This window comes from Corvus kubaryi, unplaced genomic scaffold, assembly GCF_017639235.1.
Source record: "Corvus kubaryi isolate FWS band 111438036 unplaced genomic scaffold, C.kubaryi_AGA036_p1.0 37395, whole genome shotgun sequence".
Taxonomy (NCBI): Eukaryota; Metazoa; Chordata; class Aves; order Passeriformes; family Corvidae; genus Corvus; species Corvus kubaryi.
Window position 1 is genome coordinate 1,062,954 of NW_024581134.1, and position 14,102 is coordinate 1,077,055.

The 14,102-nt window shown below is 39.9% G+C and overlaps 1 protein-coding gene across 6 annotated transcripts in view; it reads right to left on the reverse strand.

The window, feature by feature from the left end:
* The window catches only part of AFF2 (AF4/FMR2 family member 2), a 303,503-nt gene that overhangs the window by 156,800 nt on the left and 132,601 nt on the right, over window positions 1-14,102 (reverse strand). For all 6 annotated transcript variants that reach the window (XM_042040192.1, XM_042040191.1, XM_042040196.1 and 3 more), the window contains exon 4: window positions 610-654. In XM_042040192.1, the coding sequence (XP_041896126.1) occupies window positions 610-654 (45 nt within the window). The remainder of the gene's footprint in view (window positions 1-609; window positions 655-14,102) is intronic.

Sequence of the window (14,102 nt, forward strand, 5' to 3'; positions counted from 1 at the left end):
GCAAAACTGCCCCCAGGCAAATCTCACTGCCAACAGGGAACCCCAAAGTTGGGGTGTCTGAAGAAAAGCCCATCTTACACCTGAAGTAAGGCATATAACTTGTGCACACTCCCTTTTTATTACATGATCTTGTTGCAATTAAGCCATTCTCAGTTTGGAGTTGCAATTTTCTGTATTCAATCACTGACCAAAGACCACAGAAAAAACGTCTGTAAGTCTTTAACAAAACCATGAATGATGAGCAATTGTAGTCTGGGGGAAGGAGGTAGACTGTAGGTCAGTTTGTGAGTGAGAGAATTACAGCAACTCTACCTCAGGGTAGGAGAGAAACGTGTCCTGGATAGACTCAGAGACTGAGAGCTTGAAAAGAGCAGGAACATGTGTAAATCCTGACTCAAACAAGCTGGCAGATGCAGAGTATTAGGTGAACTGATCTTAATAAGGAGCACCCTGGGCCTACCCCTTGTCTGTGTCTCTTAATACAGACCCATTGATATGTTATTATTTAACTACAGTGTTAAAGACAGCCCTATAAGCTCTCTCCTTGGAAGATGAAAATAACAGCACTACAATTATACAGGAGATAAAAAAGCAAAGGGTATTACTTACCCGCAGTATTTCTTCCACACAGCTGGAGTCATTGGGAAGGGCAACCTAGGTTTAAAGAAAAAAAAGAAATGTTTAGTCAGGTGCTGGATGCAAAGTTCAGTGACTACAACCACACAGGTGAACAGCTAACAAGCAACTGCCTCTGTTTGAAGACTGCTGTATCCATGCTTGCTGCCTACCAAATTTTCCAGTTCAGATCAACATAAATCATCAGCAGGACCCATTTTGTCAAAAGTTGTTTTTTTCTTCCACGCTGCTTTGTGTTACTAACGACAGTTTTGAAGCAATAAAGTACTCTGATTTCCTCACAGTTGAGAACTGGCAGTGGAATTGCCTGAAACTTCTGTAATTGAAGAAGATCCCACTGTTACTCCTATCGGCAGCCTTCAGAGAGAGGGCGAGGTTTGGTTTAACTTGCCACATGCTGCAGCGAAGGACAGAGGTGATAGCAGTTAGGAGAAAGCTGTTATCATCAACTATCTTATCCTACAGCTTAATAGGCTAACAGCCCAGACAGCTCTTAAAACTTAAATATATACTGTAGTAAAATACTGGTTGGACTATAAGGGTGGTTGCTGATTTTGTTGTCCCTCACTCCATCAGCCTGTTGCAGGTTCAGTGTCCTCTGCAGCCTGCACAGCACACAGGTATCCACCTCAAGAGGCCTGACAGCTGCTCCTTCTCCCCTCAGAAAGACGATATTTACCTCTGCACCCAAGCACACCCACGCACACACACACGATGATGCTGCTAAAATATTCCAATTGAAAATACTTGTTAAATGGTACTTACAGCATCTGCCACAATCCCTCATTCCAAGGATACGAAAGAGCACAAAATCTTTAAACTGTGAACAATTACAGAAACAACAGGCAGATGTGACCTGTATATACAACCATTCTGTGGCACTTGTAGGTAGCTATGGTGGCTTTTATCACAGGGTAAAGCAGGAGAGGAAGAGACAATATTCAGGAAGGTACCAAAGCACAGGTAAGTCCTCTGTGCCATAAATATTCAGTGAGACTTTTCTGCCTGATTCTTCTACCTTATTGCCCTTAGTAACTAGTTTGGTGAAAGATACTCATGACTAAACTTAATCCCTGTCATCCTAATCTGCTATAGAGCTTGACCAAAAGCAGCAACCATGGCCTTCTGCCTGCATTTCAGTCAGCACTAAGCTTCAAGAATAAATCCACACAGCTACAAAAGTCAAAGACCACAGAGACCTCTTAGATCACCAAGCTCATGCTCTGCTAATGTAGCACATTTTCCCCGTATCTTCTAGTACTATGACTAGCCTGACCCAAAAAATGTAGGGAAATGGGTCTCCCATCCCTTCCGTTAATAAAATTTGGAGTGTTGTAAACTACTTGGTACTTTCTTTAAAATGGTTAAAATTTTGTTTTCAGTGTCACCTCAGCTTTTTTGTAGAGCTCTTCCTACTACTGGAAGTAATTCATTACTTCCCTTCACATTTACACTATACAGAGACATGCAGAATTATACTCCATTTTTCTCAAATGCTGTATTTTCAACTTTTACCTTCTTTCCTGATAAACAAGAATTTCCTCCCCTTTGGCTTATTTCATCACTGCTCTCTGAATTCCCAACAGTTCACCAGTATCTTGGTAAAGGATTACACAAGTGAATATGACGACACCACAGGGGTATTAGTGATTTTTATCTATTAAAGACTATAATTTTCCACAATATCACTTTAAAACTGCCAAACAACCAAAAAAAGAGCCTTACCTCTTGTCCCCAGTTTCTACTCAGCTCAAATTACCTAACAAGCCTGGCTCAGAACTGCCAGTGGGTGGTCAGCATGAACTGCAACAGGCATGCAGTCCATCCTTACACCACAGGACTTGGACTTCATGAGACTTCCTTCATCTCCCTCCTTTTCACTTAAATCACTATTTTCCCTCTCAATACCTTTTAAGTTCTCTGCTAATCTGTTTTCCATCCCTCAGACCAGCTCCCCATTCAGTGAGAAATATGGTTAATCAAAAGGTTAGCAAGCAGGGGTATTACTGCACCGTGCAGTGGGACAGAACATGTGTCTCTAATACACGCCTCATTTTTCTCGTTGAAAAACTAATACGTTGGAATATGAGAAAACAAAACAAATAGTCCCCCAAAAGCTTACAGTGTACACATCAACCACAAAATTTCTCACTACAGAAACAGGAGCAGCCCAAAATCCAGCTCAGTGAGTCAGACTAGGAAGAGTGAGAGCAGCAGAGGTACAGAAGCTCTCTTTATTTAACACCCTTCCCTGCCATTACACATGCCAGCTGTAATGGTTAGCCAAAGTACCACATGTATTTCTTTGTTTAGAGAAGTGATGACTGTGTCCCAATACAGGACATGTATGTTCTTAGTTGTCTCACAGTCCTCTCCCAGTTCACAGTCCTGTTTATGTTACTTCAGAACTAATGATGATAATAACAATAAACAAACCATTTTACTTTTAATGAAGCCCACTATATATTATGCAACCGCAACCAGCTTCTGCTGGCAGCACTTGCTAATAACTTTAAATGCTCATGCATCAATTTAATTGTGTTAATGGCAAAGAAGATTTTAATGGCTTGACAGAACTTTTGTTCCCTTTGGCACTGCTTTGTTTTCAATCACTGGTATTAAAGCACTGCAAGATGTCAAAGTGCTGTGATTGTCATATAGGGAGATCCAAGTAGGAGCAAGCACAAAGAGGAAAACATTTAGATTGATGCAAACATTAAAAGAATAATTATTACAACATGGCTATCAGAGAGAAGATCAATGTAAGAGTCTTTCAGTACATTACTATTAATGGATTTCTAAAGAAATGAGACCATTTTTCTAAATTCATGCTGCAGTTGCACATTCTAAGAGACTTGAAAGGCACAGATCTATTAGAAATTTAGTCTGTCTTGGAAAAAAAAAAAAGAAAGAACAACCTCTCAACCTTTCAAAGTGTGAATTAAAAATTGCGAGTTTAATTGTCCATAAACACTCGCGTTCAGCTAACAAGTGTGAGCGGGCCCACATGGCACACCACGGCATCCAAGCAGAGATTCACTGGGACAGAATGAAACTGAGCAGATACAATATTCATCACTTTCTCAAGTGCTAGCGCTACAGCAAATTGTTATTAGAATTGCCATTAATAAATTGCCACGTTCCTCCTGTAGTTTAGCCAAGATTGGACATTCATCCCATACTACTACTTCCCTAATCTAATAAAAATCAAGCATTTTAGGACCCATTATGTGATTCTCCATCCCCTCTCTCTCCTCTTCAGCTTTTGTCACTAATCAGAGTCTAAAAAGGAGGGCACAGCTTGCACTTGTGCATGCTTTTGGTGCTTTTCTTCCTTTGTGAGCAGCATGGTCTAACTCCGCTGAAAGGGCAGATTCCAGGAATTCGGCTTCTGCAAGACCGAGTGGTTGCAATTCACATCATGAGCTCTTCTCTCGGCTGGCAGTGCATTCACAAACCCCACACTGAAGAACAGTGAATGCTACACAAGCTGCAGACTGACGTCCTGAGGTAATAAAACTTCAATCAAAGCAAGAAGATTTCACAACAGCAACATGCTACACTGAACTCATCTTCCAATTTCCTTTTAATCTGGCAAAACTCTTTTGCATCAAAAAGCTTCATGTTTACTTTTAAATATTGCTTGCTAAAACAAAAGTGAAAAGAGAAAAGGAAAGGTCAGATGGTCAAAATATTCCACCTAATACAAGCCAGTATTCTACAGTTTCCTTCACTTTTTGGTCTCACAGGAGAGAGGAGAGAGCTTAAATGATGTGGAACCAAAGGTTTAATGTATGGCTTGGGTGGCTCAGTGCTGAAGTTTAAAGGGAGGGAAGGAGGGCAGAAATCTAAGAGTGAGGGAACAGTAGCCTTTAATGTTATACAGATCAAATGACATTGGGTGAATGGTTACAGTATCTGATGAGTCACGTTGGTCTAACCTTCCATTTATTCATTCTAAAGTTCCTTGACTACTCTTACCTCCTGGACAATTTTTAACCTGCATGAGATCAGATTTTGTTTTCGTGGCACAGAAATATCATACAAAGACTCTTTTCCCTGTAATTTACATCCAATAGCAGACATTTCTCAGAAATGTTAGCAACACAATCTTCCAACAGACTTGTGAGAATAGTTCTGAAAATTCAAATGTAGTGCCATAAAGCAGAAATACAGCATGAATAATGTCTTTGCCGGAATTGACCGACTACATTTTCATCTGGATAAACTGTTCATGAACAATCCCCCCGGTTTTATTGACACGCAATTGGCATTCAACAAGTAATCTCTTCTTCCTATCTTTGTTTTACTGAATAGATAAGTGTAGCATGTAAAATGAATGTAGGAGCCCACTCATTTCTTGCACATGAGCACCTGTGTGCTTATACATCAAGAGCTCAGCTTTCCTTGTCATCTCCTTTATCAAGGAATCCATTTTGACTCTGGGGAAATGAAACTCATGCTACTGTTTACTCCTTCAAACACAAATTGATTTTTCACTTGCCACCATAAAAAGATCCAGTGCATGAGCCTTGATTGATCATTTCCAGTGTGCACCACACAGTGATAAGAGGAAAACACTTAGAAAACCAGAAAGAACAAAACGAGGACAGTCAGCACAAGCCTTGTCCTCTGAGTGCCAGGCTTCCCATTAACAGAGAATGCTTGGTTTTTCTGATTTTTTGTGATTAATATGAGAGGGAAATGGATGGGGCAGTACTACAAATAGCAGAGTTTCCAGATACAACACATTGGACTCGATGATCTTTGAACATCCTTCCAAACCTATATGATTCTTGCTATATGCTCATTACAAATCTAAGAACATGCAATACTTCACCTGCATGTGGAGCACGCACCCATGTCCTTCCATCACCATCTCTCCTTTGACTGCCATCAGTATTTTCTTGCATACTCAGGCTTCATTTCCCCACTTTAGTTGCTCCCAACGTTCCCCTCAGCTGCCATCTGACTACACATTTCTTCTTCTGAGAAGATTGTTCCACATTTACTTCAAGTAAAGTTCACACCGCTCCTCAGAGCCCCCTGTTCAAACCTCCTTGGATTGTTTCACAGCTCATGATTCTGTTTCCTATCTCAATACTGTGTCCAAAAAGTGTCACTCATGTTAAAGACACCTGGAATAGATGCCAACTAATCTCACTAGCTGGGAAGCTCTTGGCCCTTCCCTTACTAACTTTAGTGCAAATGTGTCAGAATGGGAGCAGCAAAAGAGCAAGGAATGAATATTGCAACCTGATGGTAGTTTTTTTCTGGTGTATTTGATATTTGTGGAGATAACACCAACATACTTTAGGGCTGTATGTTTGCATTTTGGAGGAAACTGAATGAAGTCAAACATGGTGGTATTAAAAAAACAAACCCAAAATTGCTCCCTTGGTATTCAAATACATACATGTGTTTTTCACAGGCTTATTCATTTTCAAGGGAGCCATTTGTGGCTCCTAAATAATGTATATCCACTGTTTTCTTTTAGTGCCTCCACCATCCTGGAACCAAAATACCATGAGAAGACTACATTTCCCATTATTTTAACCCCAGAAATATCTCCTGGGGCTGATTAAAATGTCTGTGGAAATATATGCTTTTTATATATATAAAAAATTGAGAAAGAAAAACTATTGCCTAAAACAAAACACAGAAAGCTGCTCCTCCCTTCTCCTTTAATACATATACTGCAGAAGCTGTGTAAAATACGCATTTACTGGAGAACCTGAAAACACAGAATTTTAAGGAGCAAGTTAATTCATTTGTTAAGCTAAGGCAGCCTGGCCTGTAGGCAGAGCTGCGCTTCCAGTGGTGGCTACAGAAGTTTATGCCTTTTCCCCCAGGTAAAGCACCCTAGGTAGGAAAAACAACTTACTAGTGTGGTCCAAAACATGACTGAATCAGACTCACACTGATTTTAGTGGCCTTCCCAAAAAGTCTCTAGTTCAGAAGCCAAAGCTGCCCACAGTGGGTACCTTTAGTTTCATACAAAAGCCAATGATTCTCGTATGCTCCTCTCCTGTGCAGTCACACCAGGAGTGGTGACTAACCCCACACTGAAAGGGATTCAGTTTCATCTCCCTACAAAGAACTCAGCTTACAACAACCTTTTTTACCAGTCTGAGCAAATCCAACTACAAGGACAATGTTTTTTCACTGGCATTTAGTTCTGCTACAGCAACTTTTAAACCAGACTGACATGGATGTGACAATTACACTTTCCTTGCTCTTCCCACTATGTGTTGTATTTGGTCCATTTTTTTCCTTTTTCATTTCTTTGGTGTTTTCTTTTAACAATACCATTTCAGTGTTGATTGGCATAAAACAGTCTCCATGAAAGCACAATATGCTGATGTTCAATTTAAACTCAATGGTTCACCATTATTTTCATGCAGTAAATTGCCAAACTCTAATAGGGAGGGAAGACTGATAAAGTGATCTCTCATTTCAGGGTCTCCTGAGAGTTTCTTAATGTAGGTAAGGCTGCACATTTTACTTATGGAATATTTTGAATGTAGTATTTTAGACAAACACCATAGTGATAATACCAGAGTATCTGATATTGTCAGTATTAAGCCAGGCCCCAACAAAAGTGGCTTTTGCAGTACTTAATTTATGACCAAAACACTGGATTGCATAAAGACTCTTACAATCATTTAATACTGACAAAGAGTACGGAAATTTGGAATGTCAAACTTATTTTTCTTCCTTCCTCTCTTTCTGTTCCTCTTTCTCTAATAACTTCCAAGTACTTATTTACCTACATAAAATACATACATTTTCTTACGTGCCTTGGCATTTTCACCTTATTCTGGAAGACGTTACCTTATACATTTCCACTAAAGTGATGATAAAAGGCACCCTGACCTAAAATGCCACCGTGCACTTGTCCACTTGAAACATTCAAGCCTGACTAACAGACTGTGCAACCCTCTGCTGCGGTGAGATATGCGGTGTGGCACAAATAATGATCAAGTGTCTGTTTCTTTTCCTCCTTTTGCCAGTGTCAATGAAATTTAACTTCTCCTAAGACAATGAAACAGTATAAAAGGCATGAAGGGAGCTTCGCTTACAAGTCCATTTGCCCTCAGTTAGGGGAATGTAAATTAGACACTGTATTTCTTCTCAGTGTAATCGTTTGAGTAGAACCTCTTGGAAATAATGCAAAATCCCTTTACTATACAGACCCGGCTGTCTAAATTTAATGTAAGTTTGAATTGGATCTCCTTTAAATCTATTTCACATTTGTGGAATGTGGTGTCTGTTCCCAGTATGTGCCACCACAAGAGCAGCATCAGACAAGAGTTGTGTAAATTCTGCTAAAATAGTAGCAAAGTCACCAGCTCAGACTGTGGCCTTTGCGACAGGACCAAAACTCCCCTGATGTCAGTGAAATTGCACCACTGTAACCTGAAGCATTATTTGACCCCGTGAATTCAGACTGTACCATTTCTTTGGAGGTTTTAAAGAGGAACCTTCTTAAATGTGTATTTACGTTTGGCAGTACCTCTCCTGTGACTACACGGATACAGTGGGTGGTTGTGTTGGTTACCTGTTTCACTTCTGCTTTTTAAAGCAGGTATATGAACGTCCTCACAGAAGAATGTACTCCTGGGTATAATTTGTATGGCAGTTTGCACAGCTGCAAGGCCAGTGCTGGGACACAAACTAATTGCTCAGAGCTTGTTTGCAAATTAGTTGCTTTCATACATCCTTCCACCTCAGTCACAACGTGCAAGCCGCAACCTCAGACTGTCTTCAAAACAGAAGGCCAGAATTCAAAGGGCAAAGACCCGTTCCTGCTCTGGGGGAAACAAATGTATTTTGAAATATCTTAGGGTTTAAACACCAACTCTACTTGTTAGCGTAACTAGCCTACACAGATACATTTTTAACACAAACTTCAATCAAATTAAATTCTTATAGGAAATAAAATATATTTTCCTTTTATTAATACAAACAAAGTAGTACCATTAATGAAGATGGTTTTATTGTGATTGCATCCAAACTCAAAATACATTAAGAATCAAATCTTATGCTCATTAAATAGTAAGACATGCAATTATCCCAACTGCCACTGAATTTCATGGTCGTCTACAAAAGGGGAGTGAAAATAACACTTTTTGGACAGTACAGAACTTAGAACAAGGAAAATCTGATTTTGAATGGGATCTTTATGGTCTCTCTTTTAGTTACATTTCTAATTAAAATGCTTTGATCTATTAATGCCAAGGGACACTGCTAAATGTATTCAATGCAGAAGTTGCATACTTTTCCTGAGCTCCCCAAATCTCTTAGATCTGTGTGCACTTATGCTGTGTGCAGTTAAACTGCTCACTAAAATGAAAAGATATCTAAGAATAACTCACTTCCATTAGATTTATAAATCACATTAATTAATTCTACATCTCCAGTGGTGTAGAGACCAAACTCTAATGCGAGATCTAATTAAAGAAAAGGGAAAAAAAATTGCAATTGAAACACAGAAGTAACTGTTTAGCCTCAAATTAATGAGGCGCTATGCTAAGCAAGAATGTCCATAAATCCCTAATGAGGATTTTAAACACATTAAAACTTCCTAATACAAAGTGTTTGCCTTCCTTTTATCCAATAACAAATAAGCCAATAATTTTCTGCCTCTAAATGACACTATTAACTGTCATGGCATGTTTTATTTGACAAACCCTCCATTCAAATACAGTAAAACCAATTAATTTGCCTGCTGTGAAATGTGTTTCTTGATAGCTTTTATGTGATTTTTCTTCTCAAAGAAATGTAAATAGGAAGTCAATGTAGGTACCTGATTTTGCTTAAAAATACGAGGCAATAACTATAGATTTTCTAGTCAGTTTGCATTTCAAATGAATTGAAAGATAACCTCCATTTTCAGGTCATCAATCACATAATGGTCGCCTGATAAGTAAACAGTTACAGAGTAATAGTTTTATTACTAGGGAAACGGCCCCATATTTGAGCAGTGATAGTTGCAAAATTACCACTTTGTTCCTTTATAAATAATGGTTTGCAGTGGGGGCACTTGGCCTCTGCCACCCCTGGCACCCACCATGGGCAACACTGTCAACCCTCTGGGTCCATGCCACAATTAAACCACACGTCTTGGAAGGGTGAAGATAGTGATGTATTACATTTTTTTTTGGTCAGAAAAATCTATAGAACAAATAAAAGATAATTCTGTGGTTTCAATGGTCCCCTGGGTCCCACTTAGCAGATCTCAGCAGAGCAAAGCAAAGTGTTATGACTGCCCCACATTAAGCAGTACCTGAATCTCTGAAGCTCTTCTAAGGTTTTGCAACTGGGAGGATCAGCCTGCTAAAAAGTACATGTTACACATCAGAAACAGACTTCTGTCTGTGCCCACTACATGAACTGAAGGCAAAGCAGAGGCTAATGCCCTGCTTTATGGGCCCTAACTGAATACCAATTAATCTTTACAACATATGGACAGTCCCACCAGCTCTTGCACTGCATCATGATCACATGGAGACTGTGGTTTCTTTGCCTTAAGATGGAAACCCAACTAGAAAAAATCCCACGACACCCCACATACACACACACATACAAGGAACAAGGAATTAAATAAAACAAAGATTTACCAGTGCTGAACAGGACACAGCCACTCATTTATTTAATCATCTGTAATGGATTACCAAGCAGAACCGGGTAATTTATGTAGCATGCATGATGGCTGATTTTCAATTTGCACTGTCCTGTATGTGTTTCTTATTGAAACAAGCAAAGCAAATCTGCGACTTCACTGGTGGAGCAGGGCCAAGGCTGCCCGACATGTGAGGAGGGCTGGGGAGAAGCGGGGCTGGGATGGATCAAAAGCAGCAAAGATGCTCTGGAGCTCTGTTAGCCACTGCCCCCATCACTGAGACACAGCCCCAAGCCCCGATTTGCTCCTTTTCCCAACAGAAATTCCTGTTACTGCTGCCACACATTTTTGCATAGTGACCTTTCTGCAGGGATGTCTGGAGAAGCAATTTATTTTTATACATTATCATCATATAAAATTATATAAGTATGTATTCAAATAAGAGAAAAATGCATTCTGCAAATATCCATATTTTGCTCCTTAACCACAATCCTATTTAATAAGATTAGGAATTGAATTGCAGCAGCTTCAAAAAGTAAATTGAAGAGACCTCTTGCCCTGCCTCAACAGTGGGAAAAACATGGTCTTTCTATACACTCTCAGCTAATAAAAATTCCCAAATTAAACTTTAAAAATATTTAAGTGAACTATCCTTGACACAGTCAAATATCAGGAAATCAATTTCAAGTTGATTGAAATCAAGCTTTTGAGCTGAAGGTACCACATATTGTAACCTGCATTTTGTTCACTTTGCAATCCAGTGTTCCTGAAGGGTGAACTAAGCTCCAGCTCTCCCAAATGCAGCTGTCTGCATCTAATTTTGATGACACAATGTAAATAAAAATATTTGTATTTTTGAAAAAGATCTCATATGATACCCCACATCAACAACTTTTACATCTACTTCTAAATCGAGACATTGAATTGGGCTAAGACCACCTGACATTATTTCACTTCTGACCTTTTCAACTGTCAAAGCAGACAGATTTTTATCCTACAAGATTCCAGCCAAAGCCTCAAAGGTGCAGTGCCAGAGCATTAATCCATTTCACTAGACAGTCATTGAAATTATAATTGAAAGTTCAACTTACTTTAGCATTTTATGCTGAAATACTTCTGGCAGCCCAGGGCAGAAAGTCGAAATCTGGTTTCCAATGGAGACCATTTCCAATGGTTTTTAAATGTTGGCAGTGAAATTCCTTATTGTCAAAGAGATGAGCAGATGCCAGCTTCCATTAATTTACCTTCTGTGACTGCTGCTCACTTCAGGAAGCCTTTCTTTACCTAAGGATGCTGACCTGCTGCCGAATCCCATCAGAAATGGACTAGGAAAGACACTGATTTATTAGGAGACTGGGGACATGCCAAAAAAACCCCCTACAGCAGCCAGGGCAGATCCCGTCCCTCCATTTATTCTGACCAATGCCATAAGCAGAAAAACAAATCTGCATAGAAGACATGACATAGATCTGTAAAAGGTCCAAATTCCAGCTAAATAACCTGACCTATGTGCACCATGCTATAAATAGTAGCTCCAGAACCTGAAGGAACAGTAGCTAGCTTTTCCTCTTCACCAAAAGTTGTCATAAAGGCAAAAGGAATCTGAGATTTTGCATCTGAAAATAACATCACCATTTTAAGTAGTCAGTGGGCTGTAAATCCTTTCTTCTGGTATTCTGGAGCTGCCCAGAGGTCTCTGGCCAGGAAGTTCCATATAAAGAGCAGTTTATTATTCTTAGACTAATCTCAAAAACTATCTAAACAAGCATTTAAGTTAACTTAGAAGACATGTTTCATTAAGTCTAAACATTTTTTTTTCTTTGTTTTTGAAGTTGGGATTGACAAGTAATTCTTGACATCTTATCCAGAGGCTAAAAAGCTTCCAAGTGGGGAGCAGGAAGGGGGAAAAGGGGACATGTTCTAATACTTGTTATCCAATGACAGGTCATTTTATCAATGCTTTCAAGACTACTGTTGTATTTGCTCTATAAATTCTACTGTCTTTATCTACACAAGGCCCCTTAAATCCTGAGTGCCAGGATACGAACCCGTTAATTCAAAGCACCGAGAAATAATTCTGCAGCAATACATGAGCAGTGGGAAGAAAACAGCCCTGCAGACCACATTTAGTGGGGGTGTGCTGGGTCTCCTTGAGGAACAGTGATCTCAGCTCTCAAAGTCACACCATTAAGGCAATGAGAAAACAGACCAGGGCAATGCAAATCTCACAGAGGGCATCAGAGACAAATACCAGAATTGCAAGATACCTTTGGGACATCAGCAGTGACATTAGCAAACCTCCTGTACCCTTGGTGAGGGTGACTTGGCACTTCCTGCTTCAGCACCTTTAATTACTTTGCTGTTGCCAGCCTATATGAGGTGTCTCCTACTCTGCACGTGGGTGTTTGTGCATGTAACTGAGTGTGTATTTCTCTCTCCCTTTCCTCCCCCATTGATCCCAATGGCAAAGATCACCTATGGCTCTCTGGACTGCTGCTAGAGTTACTTCACACACACAGTGTGATGCTCCTGCAGCACTCTGTGTCCAGGTCCTGGATGCCACACAAGTAGCAACTGCTCTCTGGATCCCTGTCTGGGCTTACCTATTTTCCTGCACTGCACTCAATCCACAAATTGTTAATGACCCAATGCACAACTCCTGTGCCTGCAACAGAATCAGGACACAAGTGCTTTAACACTCACCTTTCAATGAAAACAGTTAATTTCAAGCAGTTTTATTTCACAAAATTATTCTAACAAAATTTATTACAGTAAGAGATAAAAGAATTTTGAAGCCACAGAGAGATTTCAGGAGTTTTCATTTTGCTAGATGTGTACTGCAGCTTTGGGCAAGTTAATTAACTCCGCATTTCTATGTTTAGGCATCCGTAGAAACAAAAAAAAGCAACAGATAACTTGCCATCACCTAGGTGTAGCAGGAAACAGTGGTTTGGAGATCCTCAGCAGGATGGTGTCACATAGGAGTGACATATATACACAAAGCTGTATACGACTGGAGATTCCTGACTGCTGTAAATGTCAATCCTCAATAAATGGTTTGACCTTTTTTATCTATTATTTCCATTTTATAACTGAAACCAGGTCTGACACACTGAACATTTCAGGGGAAAAAATGCAGCTTGGGGATGACTTTCAGTCTCGTGTCTCACATCACACCCTTGAAATGCATGATCTCCCCAGAAATACAATGCTGTCTTGGTACTTAAGCCCCAAGGACCTCCAGCATCCGTTTGCTGGCTGACCTAACAAGCCAATGAGCCCATTATCAGCATGTCTCTGTAAGCCAACAAGGTTTCTTTTAGTGGAACTGCTTAAAGCACATAGCAGCTTGATCTTAGAGAAGTTATTCTTTAGGCACTTAATTGAGATATTCCATGAGCAGAGTCACCTTCTGGGTGAACCCACTTCTGCACTGACTACAGAGAGAGGCCAGGGTCATCACTGTGCTTAACTGGGGAGTCTCAGCTAAAGACTGAAAGTTAGGTGAATTAAATATGGATCACAAGCCCCACAACTGCAGCAGGCTCATGTGCCAGGCTGAACTTGCAGTGTAGAAATGGAAACAGATGGGGAAAAATTTCCCCATCAGACAGTGACTTGGAGATCTGAATGCAAGATTGACACTCACGTTAAGCCACACAATGAGCAATTTGTTGCCTAATGATAATTTTGAATTGGAGGGTGGAAGGGGAATTGCTTTGATTTGGACTTAAAACAATATTTTAAACCCCTTACAGAAAGATGAAATTTTGAAATTATTTGATGATTTAAAAAAACCAAAATGGAGGGGTTTCCTACTGATTTCAACCTGTTAAACCAT